Source organism: Quercus robur, chromosome 8 (assembly GCF_932294415.1).
Source record: "Quercus robur chromosome 8, dhQueRobu3.1, whole genome shotgun sequence".
NCBI classification, from domain to species: domain Eukaryota; kingdom Viridiplantae; phylum Streptophyta; class Magnoliopsida; order Fagales; family Fagaceae; genus Quercus; species Quercus robur.
The window spans coordinates 48,296,068-48,317,632 of NC_065541.1; the positions used below are offsets into that span (position 1 = coordinate 48,296,068).

The 21,565-nt window shown below is 35.3% G+C and overlaps 1 protein-coding gene across 4 annotated transcripts; it reads left to right on the forward strand.

The window, feature by feature from the left end:
• The first annotated feature begins 1,907 nt into the window (after positions 1 to 1,907).
• Positions 1,908 to 19,231, forward strand: LOC126696770 (WD repeat-containing protein 26 homolog). 4 transcript variants are annotated; one of them, XM_050393478.1, is made up of 5 exons: positions 1,908 to 2,063; positions 4,388 to 5,283; positions 8,913 to 9,014; positions 17,753 to 18,382; positions 18,850 to 19,231. In XM_050393478.1, exons 2-5 carry the CDS (start codon positions 4,486 to 4,488, stop codon positions 19,063 to 19,065), a joined length of 1,746 nt encoding a protein of 581 aa, XP_050249435.1. In that variant the 5' UTR covers positions 1,908 to 2,063; positions 4,388 to 4,485; the 3' UTR covers positions 19,066 to 19,231. The 4 variants fall into 4 exon arrangements, with proteins under 4 accessions (XP_050249435.1, XP_050249434.1, XP_050249436.1 ...); XM_050393477.1 differs by having other exon boundaries at positions 1,923 to 2,400; XM_050393479.1 differs by having other exon boundaries at positions 1,923 to 2,334.
• The last annotated feature ends 2,334 nt before the right edge of the window (positions 19,232 to 21,565 follow it).

Below are 21,565 nucleotides of genomic sequence, written 5' to 3' on the forward strand. Positions count from 1 at the left end.
TATTATTTCCACTCAACAAAAGCTCTCCCTGTCATCTGCTAGCATCTCCTCCTCCCCAAATCAAAATCTATCTTAACCCTAAGTCCCCAACAGCTCTTCCCCTCTCTCTCGACTAGTAGCTATTCTCCTCTTTCTCATTCTTCAATTTCTCCTCTCCCTAAATCTTGCTAAACATGTAACCCTAAATCCCCAAAACAAAATCATCAACGGCACCACCATTACTCCACCACCGTCACCCTATTCCTCCACCACTACGACGAAATCCCTAAATCCCAAAATCAAATTTTGTACAAAGTATTAGAGGAAATTTTTATGTTTTGTGTTTTTTGTCTTGTTTCTTAATATCTCTTATGAATCCCCTACAAATGCTAGCTACATGGTTCAGAAACTACTAAATTCATCCACATATCCTATAATGTCTCATGGGACTTCTCAACAGCCTTGTTAAATTTTGCCAGTGGTTATTCTAGCTCGTATTTAAACAATGTGAGGCAGCTAGCTTCAATTGCTAGTTTTAACAATCATTTCTTAGCAAGCAATCGACAAAGGTTTCAACGAAATTGTTGAACTTTGCTTCTCTTATGTAAAAATCAAAATTCAATGGTTAATGGTGTAAATGGGATGAGAAATCCTATGTCCACAATATTTTCACAACACTTTCACTATAAATTATAAGTGGTAAGTTGTTATAAGTTTTTAATTTGAGTCCACCACTTAAATTACTTTCTTGCCCACTAATAATAACTCGTAACAACCTGCAACCTAAGATTTGTTATAAAAATATTATGGACGTAGCATTTCTCAAATGGGATAGTTTGTTTTAGAGATTTGGGGGGGGGGGGGGGAGATAGAGAGAGTGAGCTATACCTATACACATGCAAGAGAGATGGAAAATAAGTTTTTGTTTTAAGTGTTTTTATCTTTAAATTGTATGCCACATAAGCAAAAATCACGTGCAAGTCACGTGATATAAATTTTCGTCTAATTTAACAAGAAAACTAACGTTGGAGGTGTAAAGTATAACAAATGTCATAGTTTAGGGGTATAAAATGTGCATTCAAATAGTTTAGGATATAAAGTGTAATTTGGTGTATAGTTTAAATTAGGGTTGTCCACGGGTCGGGCTAGGTCGGGTTTGGACCTAACCCGGACTTGACTCGTTGGCGTCGGGTGGAGGGTAGAGGAACTCGAACTCGACCTGCCAAAAAATCGGTCGAGTCGGTTTTGGGGGGGAGGGTGAGCGTCGGTCGGGCTGAGTCGGGTCGCTGGAATAAAGAAAGCATCGAAATCTGAAAAAAGAAAAAAAAAGTTGTTGGAATTTGGAAAATTTCACCGGTTTCTGGAAAAACTAGCCAGATTCTGGAAAAACTCATTGGATCTCCTCAAATCTAAGCTTGATATTGTTGGATCTCTTCGAATCTAAGCTTGATATTGCCGGATCTCCTTGATCTTACCAAATACAGTTGAGGTCTCGCCAAATCTCCTCAAATCTAAGCTTGATCTTGCCGGAGTTGGCCGGATTTGTAAATAACATCGGTTGGGTCGGGTGGCTCAGGTTTTGGAGAAGAAAACTGCCACTTGACCAGCTGGCATTGGGTTTTTGGAGTCAGGGCCTGAGTCCAATCACCAGAGCAGTCGGATCGGGTGGTTCTGGGTCAGGTCCGGATGGGTGGGGCGGGTGGCGGGTTGATTTGGACCACCCTAGTTTAAATCATTTATAGTAGTAAAGTATAATTTCTTCAATTAGGGCTCAGCCCATGTCATTGTAAGTTGGGTTGGGCTGGCCAAAACTTTGACTAGCCTAAAACATTGACTAAGACAAGCCCATGTCAAATTGGGCTGGGTTAGCCAAAATTTGGACTAACTGAGCCATCTTGCACAAAGTCCGGATTTGCCAAGGCATAAAAGCCCCACTACAGCTACCAGGACACACACAAATCCATTTCTTGCTCTCTCTTTCTCTCTCTATCTCTCTCTCTCTCTCTCTTCCCCCATAAGCCACCATTGTGAGTTGGTTTCCTCCACGCAAAGAGAAACTCAGTGAGTTCTTTCTACCCAGAAAGGTACCAAACACTTTTCCTCCGATTCAAGGGGTACGAATACCTTTAAGAAACCTGTTTCCCGATTGTGGATTCACCTTTCTATCTGCATATTTCACAAATTTCTGCTTAATCTGGTGCTTGCCCACCTCTATTTTTACTGTTAATGTGCCGACAAAATAAGAAAAAGAAAGTCTTTGTGTGCTTTGCTCCTTTGGTTTCTCAATCTGTTTTCCTGTGTTGGGTTCATTTGCTTTTGATACAAATCGGCTCCCAAAGTTAAATCGCTTTCTGGGTATTGAAGATTTTGCTTTCTTACTACATAATTACCTCTAATTTGGGCCAATCCTGTACTGATTCTGTATGTTCCTGGATTTTGTTACTCATTTCTTGCTGCATCTTTTGTTTTGTGATTTTGGTTTAGTGCTTAAATATATTGCAGTTACCTATGAACATATCTTTCTCACTCATATCTGTGTCAGATTTATTGTTCTTGTTGGTTTTGATTGCCAGTTATGGTAGATTTGCCATTTTATTAATGTTTCTGGTGTGGGTTTTAATTAACTATTGCTAAGAAGTATGCAGATTTCAATTTTATTTAATTTCTTTCCCTTTGTTGATTAATATTTTCTTCTATGGAGGACATAATGGGGTAACATTTGGCTCATGATTTTTTCTTCAAGATTATGTAATTAACGTAATGTGTTTGCATAAACTACTTCAGCTTCATGTGTAAAGAAGTTAGTTCTTTTTTAGATTGTGGATCATCCGCTGAATTGGCTGTTGAATTGCTCAGTTTTTATTTAATTAGATGAGAATTTGAGTTTCTTGCCCTTGAAATGATTGAACTGATTTGACAAAGTTGCATTCTTTAAGTTTGTAATGTTCAAGGCCACTGTAATTGAGTTTGTATGATGATGTATCATTAATCATATACGGTCTTTGCGTTATCATTTAACCAAGAGCCTTGTGGCTTGACTTGCACCTCCTCTTGTTTCCAACAGGGACGTCCAAGGTGCAAATCCACTCTCCCCTATTGTAACTATCAAATTATAAAATAAAATTTAAAGTCTTTGGTTATCACTTGGGCTTAAATTGGTATTATAGAAGATTTGTTGACTTTTATATGTAACTTATGTAATTGGATCAGACTTCTCATATGGAAAGTAAACCTTTGCTGGAGATATAGGCTTCCTTCCGTTATCTTTTCCTTGGGGAAACTGAAAATTGCAAGGATTATTGCTGTAGAACGGTGTTGATTCAAGAAAACCTAGTTATAAAACATCCACCTTTGAATGTATTGATATGGTATGAATGATATATGGCTATGCATGTATAACCATCTTGATTTTTATAATTTTTCAGTATAGTGATAAAAATGTATATTCTTTGGAAAATAATTAAAAGTGGTAAGCTTTTTTAAGTTATATAGAATTTTTTGTGTACTTGGATGCTATAATTGAGTGGAATTTTTGGAAAAGAAGATCGCATAGGTGTCATTAAGTTGTAGTATGTCTCAAAGTTATAAATTATAGAAATAACAATGGTGAATGAATTACTTTATGCAAAAAAAAAAAAAATTCTTGCAGAAAGGGATGTCGTAAATATGGCAATATTCAAGAGACAGGGTGGCTGCCCTTATGCTTATATTAGTTGGTGAAATGTTGCCACTTGCTTATTGGGCATTGGCAAAGATCTTAATACAGTAACTATAAATACACTTTTTGATTGTGAAAGATCTAAATTCGTGTTTCCTTTTTATGTTTATCAGTTCAAAGAATTTTCCTTCATATTTTCTCAAAAAAATGTTGTGCTTTAGATCTGGGATTTAATAATCCTTATCTAGATCACAAGGAGAAAAACATTGGATGGATAATGCTCCAATGGGTGTACTATAGAATCATTCTGAACTTGGGTAGTATAACATATGCCATCAAAGGTTTGAACTTCTGCTATATCTGTATTCTTTTATATGTTTTTTTTTTTTTTTTTTTTTGAATTTGTAATATAAGTCATTATTTCTGTCAACTTGGGGAAAAAATATATGATATGTGTGATGTAATTTGTTGTCACTGAAATGATAGCAAGCAATGTGTGCAGCCAACATAGAACTGTGGTACATTTATACCGAACTTTAGAAACATCACCAACATAGATGAATAATTTTGCCCAAGTATTCTAATTTTCTCTTTACATTTAGAAATTTATTGTCAATATTGTACTTGATGAAAATAGCCAAGTTATTGTTTTGCATTTGTTGATAGTGATGAGGGTCTTTGTGATTGCCTGTTTTATTTGTTACATTCAATTTTAGGAATTTATGACCAATCCTTTGACTTTTTATGCAGGGAGTTATTTCTTGTGAATTATTGGAGGCAGCTTTCAAGTTATCTCTCCTTGTTGTTTTTCTACGTGGTAATAATATATGGGCTGAGGTGCACATTTCATGGGAGGTGTAGAGGATGAAGAACCAGCCACGAAACGCGTGAAATTGTCCACTGAAGAATTGAGAGGTCTTTCTAACGGTTCATCTCTTATAGAGCCCGTATCTGGCTCTTCAAGCGACTTGATGGCTCGACCCCTGTCATCTGAAGGGGACGAAGAGGTTGTTGGTTCAAAAGGAGTTATTAAAAGAGTTGAGTTTGTCCGTATAATAGCCAAAGCATTATATTCTCTTGGTTATAAGAAGAGTGGTGAACGTCTAGAGGAAGAGTCTGGAATACCCTTACACTCCTCTGTGGTAAATCTGTTTATGCAGCAAGTACTTGATGGCAATTGGGATGAAAGTGTTGCCACATTAAAAAAAATTGGACTACTAGATGAAAGCATTGTTAAATCAGCCTCTTTTCTTATTTTGGAGCAGAAGTTTCTTGAACTTTTAAATGCAGAAAAAGTCATGGATGCCTTGAATACATTGAGGACTGAGATAACTCCTCTATGCATTAATGGTACTAGAGTTCGTGAACTTTCTTCCCGTGTAGTTGCCCCTTCACAGTTTGTTCTAGTTGGGTCTCACAGTCAAGACACTGTGAGGGCAAAATCTAGGTCAAAGCTACTGGAGGAATTGCAGAAACTGCTTCCCCCAACAGTTATGATACCTGAAAGAAGGTTGGAACACTTAGTCGAACAGGCACTTCTTTTGCAACGAGATGCTTGCCCTTTTCACAACTCTTTGGATAAGGAAATGTCATTGTATACTGATCATCAGTGTGGAAGAGATCAGATTCCTTCTCAAACTTTACAGGTTAGAGAGAATCTTTTCTGTTCGACGGTGTAAGCTTCATAAATAGTTTTTATACATATTTACCTTTTGTTCTTTGTTGACAGTATCCCGATGCACATGAAACTTTTCTTTGTGATTGTGATGTACTTGTTAGTAGCAACCAGTCTTAGTAGTATGTAATGTATGTGTTGGGTCATTATTGTTCTCTTTTGTCATGAGAAGTGTACTTTTCTCATGATATGTAACATCACAAGTCATTTACCCAGTGTACAATCAATTAACTGCAAGTTATTGGTTATCAATTACCTATCAAAAAGTTATTGGTTATCAATTGACTATTTATTCTGTGAGGTTTTTCAAAGGTTGATGTTATTGCTTGAAGCTGACGTAAAGGAGATGAATTTATTTTTCTTTTGTGGCTGATCAGAAGTATTGCAGCAGCCTAACGAATGAAGTTTCAGGATGAAAGGTTTAGGGGAGGCCCATGATCCAATCAGGGCTAGGATCATGAATATGTTAGCTTCCAAACATACTCATGTCTGTTCTGAAGGGCCAGCTAGGAGCAGGAACATGTTCTTGGAAGTTGGTTTCCTTTCAAGATATGAGGATGATGGAATGTCCAATGACTCCAATCCTTCAGAGGCTTGTGTCTAGCAAGGAATTTGAGACTAAAATGAAGAGATTTTACGAACATATAAGCATTTGAAGTATAGATCTGAGGAGGAAGAGTATTAGTGTAAGTTTGAAGCCTGAAATGATTGAAGAGGGAGTAGCATTTGACTAAAATGAGAATTTCATAAGGGGGTTTTTAAAAGTTGTGAATCCCAAGGTAGTTAGTTTGGCATAAAATTTATAAATTTTACTGAGGGTGGCAGCATAAATACAAATTTATCCACCAGATTGAAAATATGGGCATGGTAGAACAACATATAAATGCTGGTGGTGAAGGGATACTCTTCCAGAGGATATTGTTGGTGATGTTTTGTCCTCTGCTAGTGGAACCTAGTATTGATGGAATCATGCTAACTCTATTCCATCCTTTTCAAGAGAGAATAAATCCAGATAGACCTCTATTAAAAGAATATCATGCATATTTTTAGGTTTATGCCAGAGTGAGATCCCTAGAATTTGATGTTTTCACTATGGGTTGTTATTGTTATTTTTTCTTGGTTTAATTCTTTTTGTTGCTTTGGGAGGAGGGGGCAGTTCTAGGTTGATAAGGATTAGCTAGTTGACTTTGATGTGGGTATCGGTAATAAGGATGCTGGAACTAAGTCATTTTATGGAGCATGATTTAGCTCTGTGCACCCCTCAACTTAAGGTAGTCAAGAGCTTACTCCATTGCATTGAACCAATTTTGTTTACTCCATACCTGAAGCAGACAACATATCGCTTATAAGGGTATATTTCCTATCTTTTTGCCAAACTATCTATAATGTAGGTTAACATGGAGAGTTTACTAGGATATTAACTATATCAAGCAATGACGGTAGCTTAAGTGAGTGCTTCCATTTCTGTTCAACCTATTTCCTCTTTTTATTTTTTGGATAAGTCTGTTCAACTTTTTTCCTTGCTAATGAGAATATAGTAATGACAGATATGAAGAAAAAAGGACTAAAGTAATAAGGTGTGATGGTTGTGCTATCAAGTTGGAGATTCTAGATTGACAATGACCTCTTCTTTACCTCAAGATGAGGTGATTCTAAAATGCCTCAAGGCTTAAAAGTTAAAACATTGAGCAACACCTCCAGGGCATACCCTTGTCAAGCCAAGCCATATTGAATGTGCACCATTTTATAGTTTCTATGACAATCTCTAGAAGCATTTTCCTTTCCAATGAGAATTAGCTCAAATGGCAATTCCTCCTCTTTTAATAATGTGATGGAGGGTAAGATCGTGAGGGCAAGACTTATGGGGTATGTGCGTAACTTAACCCCCATGCGCACAAAAAATAAAAGGGGGCCTCTAGAGGCATTAGTTATTGTTCAACTCTCTCTCTCTCTCTCTCTCTCACACACACACACACACACACACACACACACACACACACACACACACACACACTTTTGGATGAATTTTTTAATTAAAAAATAAAATAGAAGGGGTTATGCACCTTATGCATCAATTCTCAAACCTTGCTTTTTGAGGGGAACAACTTCTCAACTTATGCCTTCTCTCTGTCCATCTATTTTTTCCAATTAAATTATAATGGTGGGTTAATTATGCTCTTTACATGTTCGAGGAAGTATATGAGTGTAACCTTTTCTGATTTTCTTTTAATAAATATTTTAAGAGTTACTTTGTGTCCTTTCATGTTTTCTATTATTTTAAAAGGGCAGGGTTTAATGCTTTGTGTTACACTTCCACCCTAGAAACTATATTCATGATCGTATGTAGACGATTAAAAGAATTATAACTGCTTCTCTGATTCATATCTCTTAGAAACAACTTGTGTCTTACAGATTCACAACTGTTTTCCTTTTTTCAAAGTTTTCTCTACCCTTGTTCTATTTTTATTTTTTTTAGGGAGGTGGGGAGGGGTGGGGGATGGGGCTAATGCCTTACACTTTTTAGTGTTTGCAGATATGGTCCATTGTTCCAAAATGGTAATAGTTTCATGGTGCAGAAATGTTTTTTTGTTAAATTCTTGAATACATGGTCTCTAGATTCTTTAACTTTTACGTCCTCTCATCCTCTTCTTTTAACTCTATACTACTATGTTTTCTACTTAATCCACAAGCAGCACTTGTTCTTCAATCCTAAACATGCAACCCTCATTTCATAATTCTAGAATGTCTATTGACCGTAAGGCCTGCACTGAAACATCCCAAATCAAAATGTAGGTTCAGCTATATGGTTTCAGGAATTCCTGTGACTTTTACCTTCAGACTCTGCCATGAAACCTATCAGTAATTATTATTATTATTAACTATTACTTTACAAGACACCTGATAAGCTTAAGATTCCTAAAGTTATTGTGTGTCCTAGTTAACAAAAAAAAATTGATTCAGTTATTCTACAACTTTGCTAGGTAAATAGAATCAGTATAGGACTCTTATCCAGCAATGTCAGAAAAAGTGGCATTATGCAGTACTAACTTGTCTTTAGAAGGCCCTTAAAGGCAGCTAAAAGTGAATGAATAAGGATTCAAAAACACTGTGCTATGCACAAAATTGAGGATCTCTTGATTAGGTGTTCAGCTTACATCAATTTGATGATATTCTGTTTCACTCGGAACACATACATTTAGTTAAGAAGGCAAATTAGAGGGTTTATAATACCTTAAGAGATATCCTTTACTTGATTGTGGTAAGCACACTTAGTTGTTAGCTACAAATGCTTCAAGATGTTGATTTATATCTATTTTCCACCCTTTATAAACCCTCATAAAAAAAAAAGAAAGAGAGAAAAGTTTCTTTATGCATGAGAAATTTATGTCTCTTATGGTAGTGAGACATAAATTTCCACATTTGTACTTATTGATAATATTTCATGATCTTTTCCAATTTCTCTGTTTGTTTCTTTTCTGGAGACTTTGTTAACCTTGAGTGGACTATGCATTTCCTTTTTACAGCTACTATTGTGAATTTGGTATCTACATGTCATTCGATCTCCATCTTGAATCTTTCTTTTTATTTCTATTTGAGTAGATATTACGAGACCACAGCGATGAAGTCTGGTTCTTGCAGTTTTCACATAATGGGAAATACTTGGCTTCATCATCAAATGATCGTTCAGTTATCATATGGGAGGTAAGATTGATACTTTTAATGGGTTTAGATTTGACTGTATTGTGATCTCTCTCTCTCTCTCTCTCTCTCTCCCTCCTTGGATAAGTAATTAATCTTATTTCTAAAGAGGCACTACCTCATTTACACAAATGTATACATGATGTAGTCCTAAAGAATTACAAAGAATAAAAGTTACAAGCACAAATCAATGAACTTACAATAGAAGGATTGTTACTATAACCTAGGGAATGGGGGCTATTCAAACATGATCTTGAGAAAGACAACTTTAGACAAACAACCAAGGTTCCAGATCTTCAAATGTACAATGATCCCTCTCTCTGCCACAACATACATTAATGGGCTAGTTTCCAAACAAAGGATGAACGTTTCCTAAACGAATTAACTGATTCTTCTATCCATATAATATATAAACAATTCTGCTAGGCATTATCCAATGAACTCCAAACACTTAGACCATTTGTGCCATCACAATGCAACAACAAATGTTCCACCGTCTCACTGTTTCCCTACACTTGCAACACCAATCTATTAGGGTAATTCCTTTCTTCATGAGATTATTGCATGCATAGTTGTTAGTATCTGATGAATCGTATTGAGTATTGTAAGATATGTATCAAATGTTTGCAAAAAATTCTGAATCATTTGGGTATACTTTCTTTGTCAGATTTGTTAGATAGTTGTACTTTCTCTGCTTTATAGTTTTTGATGTTTCTTCTGGTTCCTTAGTACACTGCCTATGTGCTTTGGTTTCGTGTATTCTTTTATTTATTCAATGAAGTTATATTACTTATATCAAAAAAAAAGTTTTGAATCATATGGATGTATCAAAGATGCTCATAAATCTTACGATGTGAATTGTTTCGAATCGGTGAGTTGTAATGTACTATATGGTACCTGAGGTTTTGCTTATTCAACTTAAAAAAAGAAAAAAAGAATCCTTTTGATCTTTTGTTTCTTTCATTCATTTTTTTCCTTTCGAAAAGATTAGGGTATGTTTGGTAACTATTTTTTGTTTTTAAAAACAATTTTGTATTTTTGAGACTAAAAAACTTGTTTGGCAACCCAAAATGGATGGAAAGCTAAAATTGTTCTCAAAACTCAATTTGTGAAGGAAACTGAAAACATGCGAAATGCTGTTTTTAGTTTTTAATTTTCAAAAGTTAATGAAAACACGCATTTAATTTAATGAATCTAACTCATTTAATGAGTTAGCATTAGAGTTCAAATCTTAGTAACAACATATTTTAGTATTCTCTATTTTTTTTCCTTCAAAAAACTATCTTTTTAATTTCAACTAACCAAACATGTTTTTGATTTAAAAAATATAAGAATTTTTTTCTTTCTTTATATTCCTAAAAAAAGTTTTTGAAAATAGAAAACAAAAACTGTTACCAAACGTAACCTTAGTCTTTTAGAGTTTCTGAACATAACTAGGTTTTGCTTATTCAACTTAAAAAAAAAAGGGATCCTTTTGATCTTTTGTTTCTTTCATTCATTTTCTTTCAAGCATTATAAATTTTATTGAATGTTCATGTATCTTAAGATACACGGTACACAAAAAATTGAGAAATCAATGCACAATTCGATTCCTATTTTGACAACTATGATTAAATATTAAAATTGTGCCCATGTTGGTTGTCCACACAAAGAACTCTTTTTGTAGCTTTAGTACATCAAATGCATTTTCAAGGGAACTTCACATAATTGGAGCATCAAACCCAACATTTCCATTTAACCTCCTTCACACTCAATCAGGGCCTGCTTCACTTGGGAGGTTGGAATACAAAATAGCAAATCTACTGACTCCGATTACCAATCATTAACATCATGGATAATCTTGATGTTTCATGAATGTGCCCTCTAAGTGAGAGCTGACTGAAGCATCCTTATCAACTATAATTACATATAGCTCCAGGTACTTCTCTTTTAAGGATTGATTTCCACACCACTTGTCGTACAAAAACCTCACCTGACTTCCAATCATTAATATCATGGATAATCTTGATATTTCATGAGTCTGCCCTCTAAGTGAGAGTTGACTGAAGCATCCTTATCAACTATAATTACAAATAGCTTTGGGTACTTCTCTTTCAAGGATTAATTTCCACAGAACTTGTCGTGCAAAAACCTCACCTGACTTCCAATCATTAACATCATGGATAATCTTGATAATAATATGAGTGTGCCCTCTAAGTGAGTGTTGACTGAAGCATCCTTATCAACTATAATTACATATAGCTCTGGGTACTTCTCTTTCAAGGATTGATTTCCACACCATTTGTCATGCGAAAACCTCACTTGACTTCCATTCCTTAACACAAACTGCACATGACCTTGAACCCATCATAATACTCCTTCGTAAGGTACAACTCTATGTGCTTCTCAACTCCCTCATTGACTTGACAACCAGTGTCCACAAATGAGTATCTGCCTGCCAAAATCTCCATAGCAGTTTTTCTTTTTTTGATAGGTAATAAGAGTATTATTAAACAAACTGTAAAACAGAAGAAAGCAAATACAAGGTGTTCATGATGGTGAACACAAGGAAATGCAACAAACAAACAAACAGCAACAAACAACAAGAAAAAAACTTAAAGTGCAATACTAAGAGAAGAAATAAACTCCAAGATAGTGGAACAATCCGAGAAGCCCCAACACCTAGACCAATCAAATAAAGTCTTCTGGCATAGAGCTTGTAATTGAGCCAAGGATTTCTCGGTATCCTCAAAAGAGCGCCGATTTCTTTCCATCCAAACAATCCACATCCATAGCAGTTTTACTAATAGATCTTGTTATCACCATAGCCATTTCCAAATAGAGCTTGGTTAAAAGTGCTTATAGCTTGCACGCCCTCAAACTCCCATTAAAGGCAAAAGGACATACTCATTTCCAATCCCTAAGATTGAGTTTGAACTCGTCACCCAGGCAGCTCCGTAAGAAATTCCTTTGCAATATCTCCAATATGTTCGCCCTAAGAGAAAGGATGGTGAAAACTTACTTATCAAATCCAAACGGGGTAGCACATCAACTGGGGACAAAGCCTTATTAAGTGGAGGTTACTAGTTTGAATCTCCCATTGGGGCCCTTAGACAAAACTTATAAAATATAAAGGTAATAAGTTGGTAAACTGAAAAGCATATTCCTCCTTTTGACAAATACAATGTTTCCAACTTGATAGTCTATGTTTCATTTCCTCTAAAATGGGGAGGGGAAAGGGGGGTGGAGCACTAGAGTTTGTAGAAGGACTCATGGTTGTGGTTCATGGCGAAGTATTAGTGAAGGGTGGGAAAATTTTTCTAGGCATTTGTCTTTTGTGGTGGGGGATGGTTCTCGTATTCTTTTTTGGCATGATAAGTGGATTGGGGATAATTCTCTCAAATCTCTTTATCCTTAGTTATTTGTGTGTTCAGCCAATAAGGAAGCTTGTATTTCTAAAGTGTTAAGTTCTCCGGTTGGTGATAATGATAGAGTATGGACTTTAAGATTTTATAGGGAATTTAATGATTGGGAGTTGGCGGCTTCCTATTCCCTTTTTCACTTCATTCAAACTTGAATTCCTAGGGGTGGAGGTAGTGACAGACTTTATTGGTGTCTTAATGGAAGTACGAAGTTTGATGTTCGGTCTTTTTATCATAAGATTCGAAATGTAACTCTTTCTACTTTCCCTTGGAAGGGCATTTGGAAAGTAAAGGTTCCTAAAAGGGTGACATTCTTTATGTGGACAGCAGCTCATGGCTAGATCTTTACTTTGGATAATGTTATGCTCCGAGGCCGCACTTTGGCAAATTGTTGTTGTATGTGTTGTTGTAATGAGGAATCTGTGGATCACCTGCTGATTTCTTGTTTGGTTGCTCATTCTCTGTGGATGCATGTGCTTCGGCTGTTTGGGATTGATTGGGTCATGCCAGGTTCCATTGTAGACTTATTTTTTTGTTGGTATCATTGGCTTGAGAAACATAATTCTGATATTTGGAATCTGGTTCTGGGTTGTTTAATGTGGAATATTTGGATTGAACGGAATCAGTGTTCTTTTGAGGATACAAGGAAATCATTGGATCAGTTGTTAGATTTATGCAAACGGATCCTCTTTGATTTGTCTCGGTGTTGGGGCCTCTCGGATTGTTCTACACTTATGGATTTTCTTTTGTCTCTTAGAATAGCTTAGTGTCTGTTTGCTTCTTTTTACCTCTTTTTTCTTTTTGTTCATTGTCGTGAACCTTGTGTATTTTTCATGCTATTCCTTTTTCAATAAAATTTTTTCTTACCTATCAAAAAAAAGGTATTCCGCAGCACTCTTGCTTTAAAAGGCGATCTCAAATGCATACTTGAATAATTCAGGGGCAAGCCGCCAATCATACAACAAAAATGTTCTCCAAAACATCAGTGTCTTCAACCTTCATCAATGTCTCCAACCTCTCCTACTGTTTCAATTTCACTCTCACTGAGGTTCATTTTTAGGCCTGTTACATCTTCGAATCATGTTAACATCGTCCTTATGTGAAGAAGTTGTTTCACGGTAGCATCACAAAACAAAATTGTGTCATCAGCAAATAGTACGTGGGAAACCAAAAGGCTGTTTTCTCCATTCCTAACTCTAAATCCAGAGATGAAACTCCCTGCTTCAGTTCCCTTCAACATTCTACTCAACACCTCCAAAACCAGAATAAAGAGTAGCGGTGAGAGAGGATTACCTTGCCTTGGTTCTCTTCAACATTTTACTTAACACCTTCAAAACCTGAATGAAGAGTAGCGGTGAGAGAGAATCACCTCGCATTAAGACTTATCAAGTTATTAAAAAATCCCACTGGGGAGCCATTTACCAACATGGACAAGTGCTACTACACTATTATGAATTATAGCTTTCTTATTTTAGTTATGAAGAATATCTCCCTTCTTTTTTCCTATCTATGATGGTTTGCATGTCTCTCCTGCAGTTGCATGTCAGAGTTCATTATTCTTGTTTGCCCCTCCATATTTAGTTATTTACCAGCACTGAGAAGTGCCCCACTGTCATGAATTATAGCTTTGTGATTGTAGTTATGAAGAGTATCTCTCTTCTTTTTTCTCCTTGATGATGATTTGCATCTCTTCTGCACTTACATGTCAGAGTTCCTAATTGCTGTTTGCTCCACGTTTCTGGATTAAATATCACATCAATTCTTGGTACGGTGTGGTGACATTCTGATATTGGCGTTGTTTGGTCAGATGTAACAATATTGCTTTGTCTCTGTTGTAATTTTCTCCGTTTTGCACTTAAAATTGAGGTTTGGTCCCAAAAATCAAGAGTTTGACTTTGAAGTCATGGTTTTAACCTTTTCTGGAGCTGCAATCATTTGATAAATATTTTACAATTAAGCAGGGAACAATTGCATTGGACTAAAAGTGATGAAATACTAAACCAATTGAGACATCCAACTAAATTATGGCTTAACATATTATACTTCTGTTAGTAGCTCTTCTTGTTCAGATAGGGTGGAACCTGTACCTCCTGGACGGGATAGCCGTTTAGAGTGGAGATATTTTATATATTTGTGTGTGTATGTGTGTATCCTCGTGCTTATCCTGCCTTAATATATTAGGTTGGTTCCATAAAGGGCTAATTTTTCAAGATGTCTTCTAGAATACAAGTGATCAACCTTGAATAATTTGTTCAGGATCAATTGCTGACCCCAAAAATTTGGTACTAAGCCTTGGTTGTTGTTGTATTGATTTTGAATGGCTTGAAAGAAAACCATGCCAGATGGAGTGAAGTTTTGGACTATTTAGAAGTACAACTACAAAATGAGCATAATGGAATAAAAAAAAGCAGTTAAAGATGGCTCAGTGATGAAGATATTGAATTAGAAATGAATGCACTTGTGCTGTTACCAATCAAGGTCAAGGTGAGAGATAAAATCACTCAAGATAGTTGGTGATGTGATCTCTGTTAACGGAAGCTGTTTGTAACAAGATCAAGATGACTCAAAGGAGCTATTAGGGCAAAAGTATGGGCAAGAAGAGCGTCAAACATCAAAAATGGTGCTAGTGGTGCCGTAAGATAGATTCTTGCATATGGTTGGTTTGGTCTTTAGGGCTGACAGGTTGCAGTTTTGGGTGTATTATGGTATTTAGAGATTGTAGCTGCAGCCAGGTTGAGAAGGTATGATATAAGAGGCCAATAGGGGTTATTTCTTGAAAGAATTAGGTTGCAGAAAATTTTAGCAACAGGGGAAATTAGGTGTTTTAGGGTTTGTTTCTATGATTAATTGGTGGTAAAAAGGCTAGAAAATGCCAATGTGTTTTAGGGTTTTGTTAGGGTTAATAAAAAAAAAATTTAAGGGGTTGTGATGGGGTGAAAACAGGTTGTAGCTTGAATCCGTTCAGGAGTATGTGAGTGGTGCATGTGAACGGTATTGAAGTGGTATGCAGTTTGGAAACCAAATATGCCTGTTGACTGGTTGGTGCTGATTGATTTTGTTGGACCTGAACGATTTTAATGCTGTTGACATTGATGGATGTTGACTGTTGAGAACATTGACACTGATAAATGTCAAGAATTTTTAGGATTTAATTTTTTTTTAAGTAATGAAAATTTTATTGAAACCAGAAAACAGCCACCCAAGTGTACATGATGTATACAATCGGGGACAATACAATCATGCCCACAGATTACAATGATCAATCAAATCGAAAAAAATCGAACATAAAGAGTAACAATCCACAACAGACATCCAATCCAACAAGGTTAGCTTAATGTCTGTCAAACGTCTTTCCAAATCCTCAAAATTTGGGCATTCCACTCCCTCCAAATACACCAAATCAAACAGTGAAAACAGCTTTCCAAATAATTCCATTTCTATGATGACCAAGCTGCCCTTGCCTAGAAGCAAATAACTTGATGACTGTCTTTGGCATGACCCAGTAAACTCCAAACAAACCAAACACCACAGGCCATAACTCCATAGCAATAGGACAATGAAGTAATAAATTAATGAATTGGTTACAGGCTATTCATTTTCCTTAGTTGGATATGAAGCTATTTCCTTTCCTTATTTTATGAAATTTGGGTTGTAGAGGCTTGATCATGGAATACAAAATTTTGGTTGGAATTTCCTTCCAATGTCAAGATTTCTATCCTTCTTTATATGCTTGGTGTTGCCTCTAGGCAACCCAAGATGCTGACATCTAAGTTTTCTCTCTCTTTGTACCATGGTTTTAAAAACCGTTCCGTTCCAGCCAGAATGGCCGGAATTTTCCGTCCCAGTGTAGGTAACCCCCTTATTCTGTTTCATCCTAAATGCCGTATTTGTACCGGCGTTCTGGCCGGAATGTTGTCATACCAGGTGAAATGTTGGTTCCGGAGCGAAATGAAGAATGAGTTTTCTGGATTCTGCTACTTTGCGTTGAGTCACTGAGTGGGTTTTTTTTGGATCTCATGGTGGGTTTACACATGGAGAAAACGAAGTGAATTAGAAAAGGACAAGTGAAAAGCAAAAAAAAAAAAAAAAAAAAAAATCAAATATGATGAAATAGTTAAATTGAGAATGTCATATGGGGTATGTTAAAAATACAAAAACCGATGAAAAAGGATGAGAGGTCAAACTAGGGAGTTACAGATCTGGAAGAAGAAGATAAGGAATAGGATTGGGAGAAGAGGAATGGTGAGAGAGAAATGAAAAAGTTGTATAAAAAAAGGGTAAAAGAGATGAATTAGGTGATACTTACGTGAGAGGAGTAAATGGGAAGCTTTTGGGAAGGTTCTCCCCTTTTATAAATGTCATTATATTCTTTCTTATTTGCAAAAATGCCATTTCATCAATTCATTAGAAAAATTCTTTTAAAAAATTTATTTGATAATCAATTTGAAAATTTTAGTTTAACAATAATATAATAAGTAATAACCTTATTACTTAGCCCATTAGGGGTGAAAAGCCCTTGGATTACCTGATAACTAATTCTGGCGGGTGGGGTCAGTTGCTCGTAGGAGTTTGATTAACAGTGAGTATTGTTGTATAGTATGCTTTGCGACGTGCAACTAATCTGAGTGAAGTTCTCTTATGTCATAAAAAAAGAAGAAGTAATAACCTTATTATTATCTCTCTTTTAATAAAAAATATCTTTGTTATTATTATTATTATTACAATATATATATATATATATCTTAGTTGCGTAATCCTGAAACGGTGTACCGGTACACATTGGAACCGAAATATTCTGTTCCAGTAGCCAATCCGGAACAGTCACCTGAATGGAATTCAAAACCTTGCTATGTATTGCTTGATATTGACTCCAAGCAACCCTAAGTGTTGATTCTGCTGATTCCTAGGTTTTATCCCTCTCATCTTGGTGCTAACTCCTAAGCTCTATCCATTTTTGTCCTTTTTGTTTCCCATGCCGTAAACCCCTTTGAGAATTTTGTGTTGCATCATGAAGGCTTGGATTAAGATCCTATCATTCTAAAATCTATCCATTAGTAGGAGAAAATTACCATTTTGTTATTGTCAAAAAGATAGGGTTTTACTTTTTAAGTATTTAGAATCTGGTATCATTATTTATACCTCTATGCATCAAAAGAATCTAAAAATTTGTAATCTCCTTTCCAAAAAAAAGTGAAAAGAACCCAAAAGCATTAGAGCTTTGTTTCTTGGACTTGACACTTTTTACTCTGGTAGTAGATCTAAAGTATTAGCCTTCGGAAATATTTGCAAAGGGGTGGTCTAAGTTTTCTCATACATATTGTATTTTATTTTTGTTTGTAGGTTGATGTGAATCGTGGTGTGTCTATGAAGCATAGATTATGTGGTCATCAGAAATCTGTCTGCTCTGTTTCATGGAGTCCCAATTGCAATGAACTCCTTACCTGTGGAGTGGAGGAAGCTGTCAGGCGCTGGGATGTTTCTTCTGGTGAGTGCCTTCATATTTATGAGAAAGCTGGTGTTGGCCTGGTGTCTTGTGGATGGTCTCCAGATGGCAAATGGATATTCTCTGGCGTCAATGACAAGAGTATTTGCATGTGGCACCTAGATGGGAGAGAGCTGGAGTGTTGGAAAGGGCAAAGAACTCTAAGGATATCTGATTTGGAAATAACGAGTGATGGGAAGCAGATTATAAGTATTTGTAAAGAAAATGCCATACTATTACTTGACAGGGAAGCAAAAGTCGAAAGATATATTGAAGAGGATCAAACAATAACATCATTTTCATTATCAAGGGATAATAGATTCTTACTGGTTAATCTTCTAAATCAAGAAATTCATCTGTGGAACATTGAAGGTGACCTCAAGCTTGTTGCCAAGTATATAGGTCATAAACGTGCCCGGTTTGTGATTAGGTCTTGCTTTGGTGGACTTGCACAAGCTTTTATTGCCAGTGGTAGTGAGGACTCACAGGTATGGTTTTAATTTTATCCTTTTGGGTTCTTTGGAGGAATAATTTTCTTTGTTTACAAGGAAAAATTCTGCTCCATGTTCATTGGGTGTAACTGTTTCTATTTTCATTAAAACAAGGATATTATGCATAGTTATGCGTGTGCTTGCAAATGTTATATATAATTCAGTACATCGTGATCCCTGAACCGTATATATAGTACGTCTCATCAGGACCCCTGAATTATTTGGGCCTTGGGGAGTCTTTGATATACATTGTAAGTTTGGGTCAGATTTTGCACCGTGTAACTAATTTCATATTGTGATGCAGAGAATGAAGGTTACCTTCAAACCTCAAAAGTATATGTAACTCTTGATTTATAGGATTGGGAAAAATAAAAAATAAAAATTCCTGTGATTGCCATTTGAATCTGCTGGTACAATTGTCCTTTTATCAAGCATAAAGCAGTGAACTTCCATTGTGATTGCAGGTTTATATTTGGCACAGAGGCTCAGGTGAGCTGATAGAGGCATTGCCAGGTCATTCTGGAGCTGTTAATTGTGTGAGCTGGAATCCTGTGAACCCCCACATGTTGGCATCAGCCAGTGATGACCGTACGATTCGGATATGGGGTCTAAATGAACTAAATATGAAGCGCAAGGATGCTCATAGCAATGGCATCCACTATTGCAATGGAGGAACCTGAAAAACAGGCTGAAGGCATCATTGTTTGTTATTTCTTTCTCTGACCATTGGTTATGTGTAAATACTTTATCATCGTTGCAGTCAGACATTCAAGTCAAACTAGCATATGAATTGTGCAACAAGTTTCTGATAATAAATCAACCATTTCAATTTTAGCATTTAAATAATTGATTACTTGGTTATGATTTAGGGAATATGGAGCTAACTTATATCGAATAGGACGATGCTTTAATTATTATACAATAATAACTAGTTGCAGACCCATGCAATGTGTGGGAATAAATAATTATTTTGTAATTGAAATATAATGTATAATTTTTTTCTCTAAAATTTGTTGGAGATAATTTTTTATCTATTAAAAATTAAACAATTTCTATTTGGTTCAATTAGGTCTACTTTGGTCCCATTCGATTCAATTTGGTCAACTTGTTCAATTTTGGTCCTCTTCAGTCCATTTTGGACTAATTGGACCTCAATTGATTCTTTTTATAGGTTGCATTTTCATGTTTAGTTCAATTTTTTTTATAGGAAAGTATGAAATTTTATTATAGTTGAGCTAAAATCTTTAGTTTTGAGTAAAACAATATGAAATAAAATAGACATTAGAAATTAGAAATATGAACCCTAAAAATGCAATAAAAATAGTAAATATTCTAAAGTCTTATTCGGTCCCTTTCAGTCCTATTTGATCAACTCGTCCACGTTGGTCCTATTCTGTCCCTTTCAGTTTTATTTGGTCCGTTCTGTCCACCTCGGTCCTATTCTGTTGACATTAGTCCTATTTGGTCAATTCGGTCCAACTTGGTCCTATTCGGTCCTATTTGCTCCTATGCATCCATTATGTCCACTTTGGCACCAATCTGTCTTTTTTATTTTATTTTATTTTATTATTTTTTTTTTATTCAGTTCGCTTCGATCCCCTTAAATCCTTTTTGGTCCACATTGGTACACTGTCCTTTTCAGTCCTATGTGGTTCACTTTGGTCATATTCGATTCGTTTCGGTCCACCTTGTTCCCATTTGATCCTATTATGCCCATTTGGTCCACTTCGTTCTATTTGGTTCACTTCAGTCCATTTGTATCCACTTCAGTCCATTCGGACCACTTTGGTTTGTTTTGGTCTACTTTGGTCCATTTTTGTGCACTTAAACATAGGGAAAAGATATGTTTGGGTTGAGAGCACCTATTCTAAATTAAAATCTATTTTGAAAAAATATAATTCTCAAACTCGTAATATTTAAAATCTTAAGCTTAGTATTTATTATTATTACACTTTTGTTAAGCTACATTAACATAACATTTCTGTCTATTTCGATCCAGTTAAATTTAAGTGAAAGTCATTCTAAACATGAAGATTATGAATATACAAATCTAATCTTTAGGGTAGTTACTCATTCGTTTTAAACTCATTACTTTTAAATGAATTGCATGAGGTTGATTATACCTTTAAGCAATATATATAATTTTTATTTAAATAAATTATTCAAATTATTCATTCTCTTAAAAGAGTTTATTCTGTTAATCAAAATTTTATTCTCTAATTATATGATAAGTTTTGGTTTTCATACTAAATATGTATATTTTATTCTCTAAATTTTGTTGTAGATAATTTGTTCTCCCTAAAATTAAATAATTTCAAAAAATAATTTCCATCACTATTTTTACAAATATATAATTTTATAATTTTTGATGTTTTTGATTGATATATATATATATATATATATATATTTTATTATCTTCTAACTATTGTTATTATGCATTATATTTTCCTAGTTTCTTTTGGTAGAATTAAAATTTTTAGGTTTCAAAATTATTATTCAAATTCTCATTCTCTTAAAGAGATTATTATGGTAACTAAAACTTATCATATAATTACAATTGATATTACTCAAATAATTGATTGTACCCTCAACCCAAACTTGTATTTTCCCATTCTTAAGTAGGTACATTGAATTGGAACGAAGTGATCTGAAATAGATCAAATAGACCGAATAGACCTAAGTGGACTGAATAGATCGTATTGACCGAATTGGACAGAAAGGACCAAATTGGACCGAATTGGACGTAATCGACCAAATTGGACTGAATAAGACGAAATTGATTGAAGTAGACCGAATGGACAGAAATAGACCGAAGTGAACCAAATGGGCCGAACTGGACCAAATAGACCTAATTGAATTGAAGTGGACCGAAATAGACCGAATACTGATTTGTAATTAGCATAGCCAAGATTGTGTTTTGATATAAACTCAAATTCTTACTTCTAGAATAATCTAGTATTAAATCAAACAAAAGAGCACTAAAACTATGAGAGAGAGAGAGAGAGAGAGAGAGAGAGAGAGAGTACTTGTAATGGGGAACTAAAAAATACAACGCCAAAGCATATGAACTCAAAATAGAGTTTAAAAAATCACAATGATTCATCAATATAAAGTAAAGTTGCAAGAAAGAATAACAAATCGAGAGAGAGAGAGAGAGAGAGAGAGAGAGAGAGAGAGAGA